Here is a 13,738-nt window from a genome sequence, read left to right on the forward strand (position 1 = left end):
AAATTCCAAAACTTAAAGAAACTTCCCCCCATAATTACTCGATCAAATTATGGCCGGTACGCTGTGCGACAACCACTAGAGCCACAATTTTCCAATACCCCACATAAAGGTAGAAAAAGCACGGTCAGATCCCCTCTACATATGTTCGTAACCTTTCGGCCCCGCAGGATGGCTTTCGCTAAAAATGGTACAAAACCCTGATTCAAAAAGATCTGAAGTTATGTGGCGCGCTACTAATCGCCAAATAAGTGCATATGCACTTAAACATAAAATACAACAAAATTGTCGCCAAAAGTCGAAAAATCGACACATGTTTTCAAATACAAATAAAATCAAAAAGGAAGTTAAGGGATCACAATACTCCCAATGCGATACATTGACGCACCTACGCTTACAAAGCTAAGATCGCTTTTATCACATCTATCCAAGCGCTCTTCATATGGGAGGGTTATGGGAATCACCTGAACAAAGCTTCAAATTAATTATGAAGAATTCTCTATTTCACGAGGCGAGAAGTTCTCCATTCCCGGCCAAGATCTCCATTCTCTCGCAAGATCCCTCTATTGTCACAGTCCTAACTCCAGGGCTAAGGAGTACCCATTCTGGCCATACCTGAGCCAGACGTGGAGTTACTATCCTTCATAAGCCGAAAATAAATTAAATACAAACAATTGCCGATCATACAGAATGGGCAACAACCGGTATACCAAATCGATAAACAATAAATTGTAAATAACCGCTAATACTATATGCTAAACTTTTTTGATATAATAATACAATAAGTCGTCAAAACACGCAAAATGAATTAGTACTTCTAGCACCAATATTTAGACAAAATACAATTTTCTATTCAAACCAAAATCGCTTCTCACAGCTGCGGCCTCGGCTACTCCACCAATAGTAAGCCGAATTACATATCTCAGATTATATATATAAAACTAGGCAAAACATTCGCCAAGGGGGCCCAGGATATTTAAATGAGTTAAGCATCCATCCCCTCTAACCGGTAAAACTGACGCATCCTAATACAACAGCGCAATTCACCACAGCTGATGACATTACAACTCAACTTACCACACCTGTACCCCTACCCATTAAACAAAAAGGATGGAAAACAGGATAGGAGACACATTCATTTACACAATTCGTCACCTGCAGTTCGCCCATCGACACATCAACCCGTCCCGCTTGTTGACCTTTATTTTTATTAAAATTAAAAGTTATAACATTTTTGATATTAAAATTTATAAGTTCGTTTATTTATATTGTCAAATAATAAAAACAAAATTTATTTTTATTTAAGAGCGTGTGTTCTATATAAATTTTGTATCTCTTTAAACAATATAATTAATAAATATGTATGTATATAGTATAACCGAAAACATATAAAGTGCCATAACTAAGCACCAAATTAAGATATAATGTTGGTATTTGCCAAAAGGCCCACCCTCTAAAAAGCTTAACGGTCATATCTCCTAAACTACTAAACGCTAGAGACATTAACTTTTACCCGCGAGATGGTATAACAGAATATTTCAAGAACTACTACGAAATCTCATATCTCGGGACCTGACTGACTGATTTCGATAAAATTTGGAACGTGGCATTGAAAATGAGCGAAATCGGACAATAACTACGCCTACTTTCTTTATAGGACAATTTTAAATTCCACTTGATTCTTTTACTTTGCAATACACAAATCAAGAAGCAATTAATACAAGTATAACGGGATTAAACTTTGCACGAATAATGCCTTTAGAGTATGCCACTTTATGTATATCGAAAAAATGTTCAAATTCAACCAAAACTGTTCAATACCCTAGGTACTGAGCATGTGGACCCCAGTACCTATAGTTGACTTTTGTTCGAAAATATTGGCCAATATGTGAGGTATGCAATTGAAAATCAGATGGAATCCTTTTCCTGCAGCTTTTAGTTTGTGTATGCGAAATGGGTGGCATCGGGTCATTACTTCCCTGAACCCCCTTGTACTTAATATAGAGATGTTTGAACTTCCTCTTGACTTTATGGTGGATATATCGACCAATATTTAAGTTATATCAATCAAAATCAGAACGTATTTTGCTCATAACAGTTTACCAAAGTGCCTGAAATGGATACAATTGGGCGAAAACTTGACCTAGTACCATTTGATTTTTGAACATCCGGCTGATTTTGCATAATGAATACGAATTATGATTTTGGTTTTCTAACAAATCTTATGCCGAATATATGTATACGTAGGTCAGAGTATAAGTTAAATATGGTGTATGTATATATAAAATTGCTTAGATTCCGATCCTCTGGTTGAAGTTTCACATGGTGAGGTATTTCCCTGGCTTTGATTCCAGCAAGTTACAAGAGTATAAAATGTTCGGTTGCACCTGAACTTAGCCCTTATACATTTCACTCGTTTTCTTTGGTTGACTGCAATTTTTAATTTTTACTTTGTTTCTTCTTTTTGTTTATTTATATGGATATATTTCTGTTTGTAAAATTTTTTTTCACTCATATATGTAATTATTTACTATTACTTATTTTTTGTATCCACAATTCACTTTTGCTTTTTTTGTTGAAACCAGTATGCCTTCCTTTATGGCTCGAAGCACCATGAAGCGCACTCACCTTTTTTCGTGTTCACCTTAGCACGTATTAAAATCAATAGCAAAACTTATGAGCACTTATCCAAATGAATAGAAAGTTGAAAATTTTATTTAAGGACTTTATTTAAAGGGGTTTAAGTTTAAAATTTGGTTAATTGAGGCAGATGTATAAATGTTTCATAAACTCGGGACGTGATACGAGCGAGAAATATTGTGAGCAGTCGCGCTTGTTATCGAAATAGAAGTTGTATTCCCTTTTGTGTGAGGAATCAGATGGTGTGAAAGTGTGGGTGTCGATGTGTGGTACTCTCACGATCTTCTCTCTTGATCACATTTGATCAATGTTGCCAGTGCTCAATTTGTATACATGGCTATGCACACATCTAGGCTTTCAGTTATAATTTTTCATAATGTAAAACATCAAAACTAAAATTTAACAATTAAAAATGGTTTCTTCTATTTTATTGGCGTAGACACCGCTTACGCGATTATATCCGAGTTAATAACAGCGCGCCAGTCGTTTCTTCTTTTCGCTACGTGGCGCCAACTGAATATTCCCAACGAAGACAAGTCCTTCTCCACCTGGTCTTTCCAACGGAGTGGAGGTCTTCCTCTTCCTCTGCTTCCCCCGGCGGGTACTCCGTCGCATGCTCACAGAGCTGGGGTGTTTTCGTCCATTCGGATAACATGACCTAGCTAGCGTAGCCGCTGTCTTTTAATTCGCTGAACTATGTGTGTCAATGTCGTCATATATCTCATGCAGCTCATCGTTTCATCGAATGCGATATTCGCCATGGCCAACGTGCAAAGGACCATAAATCTTTCGCAAAACTTTTCTCTCGAAAACTCGCAACGTCGACTCATCAGTTTGTTGACGGTGGGTCTTAATCTTTCACACAATACGCTAGATATAACCATATAAGCGATGTTGAGGAGGCTTATCCCACGGTAGTTAGCGCAGATTGTGGGTTCTCCCTTTTTGGGGATTGGGCAGAGCACACTTAAATTCCAATCCTTGGCCATGCTTTCGTCCGACCATATTTTACAACAACCTGATGCATGCTCCTTATCAGTTCTTCGCCTCCGTGTTTGAATAGCTCGGCCGGCAATCCATCGGCCCCCGCTGCTTTGTTGTTCTTCATGCGGGTAATTGCTATTCGAACTTCTTCATGGTGGGGCAATGGAACGTCTAATCCATCGAAATCTATTGTTGAATCGGGTTCGCCTTCTCCTGGCGTTGTACGTTCACTGCCATTCAGCAGGCTGGAGAAGTGTTCCCACCATAGTTTAAGTATGATCTGGGCATCGGTCACTAGATCACCTTTGGGGTTCTACAAGAGTATGCTCCGGTCGTGAAACCTATTATTCAAAATAGTATACCTAATTATAAATAATGATATTAGACTGTAATTTTGAGTTAGTTAAAAAATATTTCTAACTAGAGGACCCGTCCACGCTTCACTGTGGCTGATACATAGATAAAACTACTACTACCATCTATATGATTTCTATTAGTTGGATTATAACTATAAGCTAATGAGATATAGCATTTTTATCAAGCAACTTGTGTTAGTTTGCAAAAAAATGGATCATAAAGCATTTCGTGTGTTAATAAAGCATTGCTTTTTTTGGGAAAATGCTGTTGAATTTTGGCTCAGAGAAATCCACCGTTGAAAAGATATTTGCTAAGCTGGAAAGTAGGTTCCTCGCAAGTTCATAATCCAACAAAAACAACGAATAACTGGTTCTGAGAAGTGTTTAAGTGCTCTCTAATCGGAATAAAGCCGAAATTTATCGTCGGTGATAGAAACATAGCTCCATCATTCTAGCGGACTTCACATGATGAACAGCTTCTTAGACGTGGAAAAACGAAAAAGGCGGCTGGAAAGGTTATCACATCAGTCTTTTGGGATGCACGTGATATAATACATACTCAACGACTTATTACTGAGCCAGTTATAATCTATTTCACTGCGTATTTGGTCGCAGTTCTTTTCTTCTATTTAAAATATTTAGCAATTGTATTATTTTTGAGAAGACTCTGTTTAAAATTGTACGCATACATATATTCAAATGATTGTTACAAACATGAATTTTGAACAAATGCTTATTATTTGAAATATAATTTTTGTATTTATGAGTTTTATTAAACTTTGACATAAAGAGATAAAAGGTATCCTATGTCCTTACCCTGGTTCTAAGTAACCCCTCCACCAATCTTCAGCCAAATCGGCTCAGCCATTCTTGAGCTATAAATGGCGTAACTAACAACAACTTTCTTTTATATATATAGATATATTCAATCATATTTTTTAATTACTACAAAATATATGAAGATACTGACAGCGCTGCTTTAAAAGGAGCTATCACGTTAAGAGAACAAACTCATTTCTACGGAAAAAATCCAAGATTGGCAAACATGCCTTAAGGAACCGTAGAAGTGGTGGTGAGTTTTAATTTACATTAAAAGAACAAAAATGCTCAAATCGGAACAACAACAATTACATTGTAACTACGGGAGGGCGGAACAGAATTCACTTGTTGCACTATAAGTGGTGATTTGGTGAGTGTGGTGAAGGTTGCGTATCAGTCGTGAATTTGAGTCGATGTTTCGTGCTTCTGTGGTTTGCATATTGAGGTCCGGGAATGAGGGCCATTTAATTGGTTTAGGAGATATACATATACATTATACGTATTAGAGGGCGGATTTTCGCCCACACGTGCACCTTGCTACTTCTGTTTTCTGAACCGAATTAAAAATTTACATCTTAATTTAGTCCTTATTTATGGTATTTTATTTTTGATTAAAAGCGTTTTGTGGGTGTGGCAATACTCCCATTAAGCCTATCCGCGAACTTTTTATTTCTTCTTTGGCAGGAAATGAGTGTACAACTATATTTAACTGCATTATTTTTACGTCGTACAAACATTCGTTGAGTGAACAAAACTATTATACTCTGTAGCAACATATTGCAAGAGTATAAAATTATACTTATATTTATGTATGTATGTATATATAAAATTGTTCTGTTTGATTAATATCGTTTTGTGTGTCAATAAATGAAAGTAACTAAACTTTTAATTTTAATTCCAGGGTTGACGCGATCGTGTGATACTGTGCTAAATGCAGAAATGTCCGTCCTGAGATTTCAGCCATTTATTTTATGTAGCGGTCTTTCACAATCTGGTGTCTTATGTCTCTGCGGGAGTTGTTCTCGAAGTTATTTTAATAAAGACTTTGAAAGAAACAATGACAGCACTCATAGCAATATAAAAAGCAGAAATGAATTAATTTATAAGTTATATATACCATCAGATATCAGTGTTGCTACCGCTCATTTTTCAATCGAGGAAGCTTGTAAAGAATGTCCTGATATTGTGTTTCAAATTCAATCAAACGCTTTTCCAAAATCTATTAATGAAAGCCGGGACAACGTTGATCAACATAATTTCATTCACAGCGTTCATATAATAAAACCGAACAAAACTGCAAACATTTCACTTGAGTTCCACGTCCAAGAGAAAGCTTGGCATTATATACATGTGACATTTTTCAAAGAAAAGAAAGTAATGTCAGAAGGATGGAAAACAAAATTGACTGAGCCATTCGTTTCTCAAAATGAAGAACAATATACAAAAACTATTAATTCGAGTGGTGCAAATTTTCAAAAAGAATATTATGAAGAAGATAGTATTTGTTTTCACCAAATAAAATACGGTTTGGTAATCAATTTCCAAACATCTCTGGACGCTTCACATAAAGAACAGGAAACGGCAATAATCAATTCAACTTTTGCCACGAAGAATGTAACCGTTGATATTTTAAACGAAAATATTACCATAGATTTATTGAATCATGATGCAAGGGAATGGTTACCAAAACGATTTCGAGGTATAGACTTTTATCCACTCCTTCGCCAATCTTATCGTGAGTTTTTTATGTTTGATTATGACCTTATGCCAGACAAAAATGGCACAGTTCCATTTATTCTCAATTTAACCGCAGGTATACCTGCTGGTTTTGCTTTTGACGTTGGTGAGGTACATGACATAGGCGGAACTTTAACTTTCGCTGTATCGATGAAAAAAGCTTTAGAAAGCGAATCAATTGTATTGCAGGAAATATTTCCTACCAGTACTGGCAGTGATTTTACTGTAAAAGGAAGGTCCAGAAGCAATAAGACAATATTGGTTTGTATGCACTTATCAGAACCAGGAATTCCAATTTGGCCAGATAAATGTCAGTACGGCCAACAAGTTTTTCCAGCCGCAAGTATAGTTAATAATACGGATTTCAGCACAACCACGGGTCTTGTTCACGTTCCATTTCCAGAAAGTGGACGATGGTACATTAGCATGGCTCTATATTGTCACCAAAACAAGTCGACATCTCACTTAACCGTAACAGATAGAGTAAAAGACTTTATAAAAAAAAATATACATACTTTAGATAAAATAAGGCAATCGTGCCCTTGCTTTCCGGAATTGAGGCGATGTATTGCAAATATTGAATGCTTGAATTCAATGACTGATGTAGAGACATTGAAAGTAAAAGATTGCTTTGTGGATCCGAAATGTACTCCTAATTATTTCGATATGATACTCAATTTTGAAGTGCATCAAAAACTTACCAATAATCAATATTTTGCACTGGAAAATTGCAACACTTCGGTGGTATTTACGATCTCATCAAATCCTTGTGTTGCTGGCCGTTGTGGACGATATGGCCGTTGCTACCATTACATGTCAGGAGGTTTAGTTTTCTCTACTTGTGTGTGCATGAAAGGCTATAGAGGTTGGGATTGTTCTGAAGATAGTCAAGTGCCATCAAATTTATCTATCCTTGCATCATCTCTCTTACTTACTCTTAGCAACCTAATTTTTTTACCCAGCATTTGCATTGCAATTCAACGTTACTTCTACACCGAAGCAACTATTTATTTTTTCGCTATGGCTTTTTCTATATTATATCATGCTTGTGATTCTGGAGAGGATGAGTACAGTTTTTGCTTAGTAAAAGTAGGAGTATTGCAGTTTTGTGATTTTTACTGTGGTCTTCTAGCCATTTGGGTTACTTTAATCGCAATGTCACACATTCGTCAACAATTCGTCTCAATTCTACATATGCTTGGTGCAGTTCTCTTAGCTTTTGGCACTAAACTCAATAAACAGAGTCTTTGGGTATTCTTAGCACCTGCGCTTACTGGTATATGTCTCTTTTCTACAAGTTGGGGTATACGTTGTTACAAAATGCGAAATTGGTATCCATCGCCAAAGTATCTCATAATTTATATGCCCTTAGGCGTGGTCCTTGTAATGGTTGGTCTGATCTGCTTTGCTTTCTTGCAAACGAAACAAAACTACTACATTGTCCATTCAATTTGGCATACGGTAATGGCTCTAAGCATTCTTTGCCTGCTCCCTTCAAGAAAATACTTCATACCAAAGTGCTAGCACTCATCATTCTACCTCAAGGAGAATCTTCTCCTCCAACAGAAATTCTACAAGTATGATCACAAACTTAGAAGGTTTAAAACTATAAACCAAAATATACATTAAATTATATATCGAAACGGTGGAAAGATTCCAAAACAAAGTTCTGCGAAAAATTTTAAATGCCACGTGGTACATACGCAATTCGGCTCTGCATTGTGATATTCATTTAAAAATGGTTCAGGAAGTCATTCGGGAAACGGCTTCGAAACATACAAAAAGTTTACAGAATCATGTAAGCACTGACGACCGACAACTAGGAGAGACTAGCAATAGCAGCCGCAAACTGAACAGAATAACGTTTCATGAGAAGACTCTAAGAAAATAACAAATATCATAACACTAAGTTATTAAGTTTAGTTTAAAAAAGAAAAAAGCTTGTTAGTTTACATTTATCACTAGTTGCAATTTAAATGAAATGTAAAACCATCACTTTATTACCTTTTAATAAAAAAATATATGTATATCTATATAAATGCAGTGGGAATCTCATATCACCATACTAAGGAACTAATGCTATAAGAAAAACGGACGGATTTCATCTACTTTTAACATTAAACTAAAGCATGCCTCGAAAAATTAACCAAACTTTATGAAACCAATATACAATATCTTGAAGTATCTGTAACTGGGCGAAACCAAAGACTTGTCGTGTTTTATTAATTTTCGACGCCTAAATGTGTTCTTAAAAAAGTTACAAATAATGTACACAAGAACCAAACACTTCTCGGCTTAAGAAAAAAAAAGTCCTTCGAGAAAATCTCAGCTATAAGTTTGATTAATCTGGTGGGCCCACATAAGCCATATATAGACCAGTTTGGTTCTTTGTGATGCTAGATGGAGTTCAGTTGCTAAGTCCAAGTGGAGTAGTTATTCTTTGGGTTGTCTGCCCTTGACGCGAATTTTTACAGTTTCTGCGACCTCATAATCGATTCCTCCTCCAGTGTATCATACTGTGGGGGCCACAGATCTTTACAGCATAATCTTGCCAATTCGGGACAAGTGCACAAGAGATATTCCATTGTTTCCCTGGTGCACTGCTCTAGGCTTTTTCTGCAGTATTCTACTTCTGTCAGACCCCAGGAATCTAAATATTTGGCTACATTTAAATACAGTGTAACGGTTTTGTTATCCCAAAACTAATCGAGATAGATAAAGGTTATTGTATATGCAGTGACTCACAAAATTGATCACGCTTCAGTTGACTATTCATTTCTTTTTTCATTCCGTCTTGCATATGCAATCAAACACAAATCCGACTGAATACTTATGTTGCTTGGCGTTTGATGTACCGTTATCTATATGTTTTACGTCGCCACCAAAATAAGCGGTAAAGTAAAATTTGAACAATGCGCAGAAGGCAAGCGTGATCAATTTTGAGACTTTCGCTCGAAGTGTTCGGACGTGCGCAAAAAAGTGAATTCATAAAAATGAAATATTACTTGTGTTTTATTCTTTCATATTATATCTGTAAAAAAAACATAAAATATTTCGAAAATATCAAACCATTTACGAGTTTTTTATCATCATCATGTTCATGTGAGTCACTGTATATAGTCATGAAACTTCGTACACCTGTTCCTTGGTCGAATTCGTAGATGGACATAGTCGAACCACTGCAACGCTCACTCAACTAAGCCGCAAATTTAGATACAAAACTGTAGTTTGGCACAACCGCAATATCAAAAACCGGACAAAATGAAAATTACAAACATCAGCGATGCTACTCAAAATTGATTTTTTAGTACTTAGGTAACGTTCTACAATGAACCGATAAAATGAATGACCTTCAGCCCGCTATATTGGCACACAAGTAGTCGGAACCTACACCCGAGTTATATCGTCACATCAACACCCACCAAAACCCAAAAGGCACCAATAGAATAATAAGAACATATCATTAAATTTATTTTATTATTTGAGGCATTGCAACAACTATAAATAACACTTACTTCCTGTTATCAACTTTTGTGCTATTGTTGTTGTTTTAATTTTTACTGACTCATCAAATTTATTTTACTTGCTTGACTTCATAAGACACCAATGGAATAGTAAGAACATGTCATTAAATTTGTTTTATTATTTAAAACATTGCAAAAGTTGTAAATACTTACTTGCAAAAATTGTAATTAATACTTACTTCCTGTTATCAACTTTTGTGCAATTGTTGTTGTTTTAATTTTTACTGACTCATCAAATTTATTTTACTTGCTTGACTTCATAAGACACCAATGGAATAGTAAGAACATGTCATTAAATTTGTTTTATTATTTAAAACATTGCAAAAGTTGTAAATACTTACTTGCAAAAATTGTAATTAATACTTACTTCCTGTTATCAACTTTTGTGCAATTATTATTGTTTTAATTTTACTGACTCATCAAATTTATTTTACTTGCTTGACTTCGTGTGGAATTGGTTTGCGAAATAAAAATCATTATTGGGGTAACCTTCGAAGAAACAAGGTGTTTAAAGTGTTTTATTTGAACGGAAGAAAGTTTGAGCAACATAACTGGCGCAGTCGAAAAGCCAACGGTTCGAGTCGAAACTAAGAGTGCTAACGAAATAAAACTTTGTGAATCCTTGGACCACATAAGGGGCCGCCTGTTCTAAATTCGAGAGAATATCGGACGGAAAACAAATACCAAGAGCACATTGGTATAAGGCCACAAGGAGATAAGTGAACCGTTGGAAAAAAGGACCTACACCCCTCATGCATACCATTCTCATAGGGGCTCTGTAAGTAAATGAGCGGTTATTGAATTACATATATACTTACGTATTATGGCCCTATGCCATACACATAAAAAAAATAAAAAAATAAAAACTCAAAAATTGTTTTTTTAAAAAAAAGCTTAAGAGCTTCTTTATTAATTGGGAGGTGACTTAAGACTGATTTTCAATTTTATTCTCCGCAGGAAAGAAACTAAATTTTCTATTCAAATATGAACCGAAAACTGCCAATAAAGCTGTTTTGCTATAGCTATCAAAATTCTTTCTGTTGAGATATTATTGTAAGTGTAGTTTTGCCAAACTAAATCTTCTGTTGAAATATGAACCAAAACTGCCAACAAAGCAGTTTTGCATAGCATAGCTATCTAAATTCTTTCTGTGGAAATGTTGTTGTGAGTGTTGTTTTTGTCGTAGCCGCACTTAGAGTATTTGAGCATTAAGCAAAATACTGTATGTATGGCAGAATACGTCACTGCCCTTCCCTTAAAGAGAAGCCTATACTTGGGCTGGGATAGATGGGTACAATGTGGGCAATGGTGCCTCACCTAATTCAATTTCCTGCGGTATGTTCTGATTTTGTTTTCTTAATTTTGCATATAGCTTTACAAATGGATTTTGAGTAACATATTTTGAGTATAAAAATAATAAAATAAATGCGGTGGTTTTAATAATTACACTGTCCAACAGCATTTTTGGAACAGAATAGCGACCCTATAATTCTGAAAGGGTATGTTGAGTAGATCATTTTTGTAGAACAAACTTATGGTCCAGCACGTCTGAGTTTTTTTTTACAGTGGGTCAAACTTTTCATTTTTTAATGTTAATGTCTGAGAGAATTCTTATGGTAAGAGTTGTATTGTGGAATTGTATGAGGATTATTTTTGTGGAAGATCTTAACCCTCTAACTCGTTTCATTAGGGGTCAATTTGACCCTTTTTTCGAGAAAATCAAAAAATATCCTTTAAAAAAGGACATTTAAGGATTAAAATATTCTACGAAAATGTTTGGCGGAAAATTTCAGTGGGGGTCACCAAAGACACCATTGTTGTAAATAAAGCTCTTTACGATTGATAAAAAAATTATAATTTTGTTTTAATAGTGGTTTATTATAGTATGTACATATTTATTTTTTTGCTTCAGCAGTAGTAGGACAATGGATTAAAGATTAAACTTAATATGCTTTCCTGTATTTAGCTTGACGTGATACGATACGTATTCAGCAAGCATTACACTTTGGGATTTCCCTTTGAATCTTTCTTCCAATACCTTTAAATCCTGATGAAACCTTTCACCGTGTTCATCTGAAACCGCTCCAAGGTTTTCTTTAAAAAAATTGAGATGAGAGTGCAGAAAATGCAGCTTTAGTGACATCTTAACGCCAATATTGTTAAAACCGATTAGCATGCTTTCAATATTTTCTGCATAGTTTTGTGCTTTTGAGTTTCCAAGGAATTCTGATATAACCAGCTGCATAAAGTGCTGTCTTTTGCATATCCGACAGATGACCATAAAATTCTTCATCTTGTAATAATTTTCTTATATCGGGTCCAACGAGCATTCCTAGAAAAGGTAGTTTACATTAAATGAAATAAATTATTTCTTAAAACCGTATTTTACCTTCTTTTAATTTTGCTGCAGATAATCTGGGGAAAATTGTTTGAATGCGTTTGAAAGCATATCCTTGTGTATTTAAGCTTTTAATAAAATTTTTCACCACACCCAACTTAATATGCAGCGGTGGAAGTATGACCTTATCTTTTGGGACAAGAGATTCATGGATTACATTTAAGTCACCAATAATATTTTCTTTACGTTCTTCGAAATATTTAATATGATAATGGCTGCTGGTAGCACGTGAATCCCATTTACAAAGAAAGCACATATATTTTGTGTATCCTGTTTGTATTCCAGTCAATATTGCAATCATTTTGAAGTCTGCGCATACTTCCCATTTATATTTATAGTATTCAATTTTATTTAAGAGATTTGAAATATTTGCGTATGTTTCATCCTTTTTTGTGGAATACGCAACCGGTATTGATGGATGCTGATTTCCATTGTGCAGTAAAACTGCTTTTAAGCTGTGTTTCGAACTATCTATAAATAGTCGCCAAGCGGAAGAGTCCAGTGGAAGCTTTAGATATCTTAGAACCTCTTCAATACTGCAACAGTATACAAGTTCTTCTGATTTTTTAAAATAACTTTCCAAATCGGCGTGTCTTTTTCTTGGCGATGTAACTTTTACATTGGCTTTTATCAAATTCCTGTTTTTCAATCTGGAACATAATATTTCAGCTTTCTCTTTTGTTAGTCCTAAATCTTTTACAAGATCTTCAAAATAAGCTTGGTCTATCAAATTAGGACATATGTTTAAACCACCAGGAGGCAAGTAGCTTATATCTGATATGTTTTCAACCGCCGCTGTTATTTCTGTATTGGCGTAAGTCATATTGGCCGAAAATGTATGTTTAGGCGGTTGAGGCACCGGAACACCTTCACAGCGCACTTCTGGTAAAATGACATTATTTGTTGCTTCGTATGTCATTATCGCGTAGTGCCTTTGGCTTCTACCAAATTTGTAATTTACGCAGAAATAGCATGTATCTGATTTGTGATTTTCAGGTTCAATCCATACAATAGGCGCAGAAAATGGCAGCACCTTAGTACCGCCTTTGTACAAGGTCAAAAGACCACTTTCGCAAGTAGTACATACAGTTTTTGGTATCCAAGCTTCACATAAAAATCGTATTCCAAAGAAAAGAAAATATGGTTCTTCAATTGTAGGGAATATCTTTCTTCTGCTTTGAAGGTGCGTAAAATGTCCACAAATAAAACAAAACCAATCTCTTAATTTGCAAACAGAATCCGCCATGCTTATTTAAGCTTTAATTGTTCTTTTTATATTAATT

At 35.3% G+C, this 13,738-nt stretch overlaps 2 protein-coding genes and 1 pseudogene across 2 annotated transcripts in view; 2 read left to right on the forward strand and 1 right to left on the reverse strand.

The window, feature by feature from the left end:
- Positions 1-10,518, forward strand: part of LOC120780046 — a 37,138-nt gene extending 26,620 nt beyond the window's left edge. The window contains exon 3 of the mRNA XM_040112319.1: positions 5,698-10,518. Within this exon, the coding sequence (XP_039968253.1) occupies positions 5,698-8,057 (2,360 nt within the window). The 3' untranslated portion in view covers positions 8,058-10,518. The remainder of the gene's footprint in view (positions 1-5,697) is intronic.
- An 88-nt stretch (positions 10,519-10,606) lies between these two features.
- The window catches only part of LOC120780044 (piggyBac transposable element-derived protein 3-like), a gene marked incomplete at its 3' end in the record, with an annotated part of 46,970 nt that continues 43,838 nt past the window's right edge, over positions 10,607-13,738 (forward strand). The window contains exon 1 of the mRNA XM_040112317.1: positions 10,607-11,392. The remainder of the gene's footprint in view (positions 11,393-13,738) is intronic.
- LOC120780045 lies at positions 11,915-13,728 on the reverse strand (annotated as a pseudogene).

Source organism: Bactrocera tryoni, unplaced genomic scaffold (genome assembly GCF_016617805.1).
Source record: "Bactrocera tryoni isolate S06 unplaced genomic scaffold, CSIRO_BtryS06_freeze2 scaffold_122, whole genome shotgun sequence".
Taxonomy (NCBI): Eukaryota; Metazoa; Arthropoda; class Insecta; order Diptera; family Tephritidae; genus Bactrocera; species Bactrocera tryoni.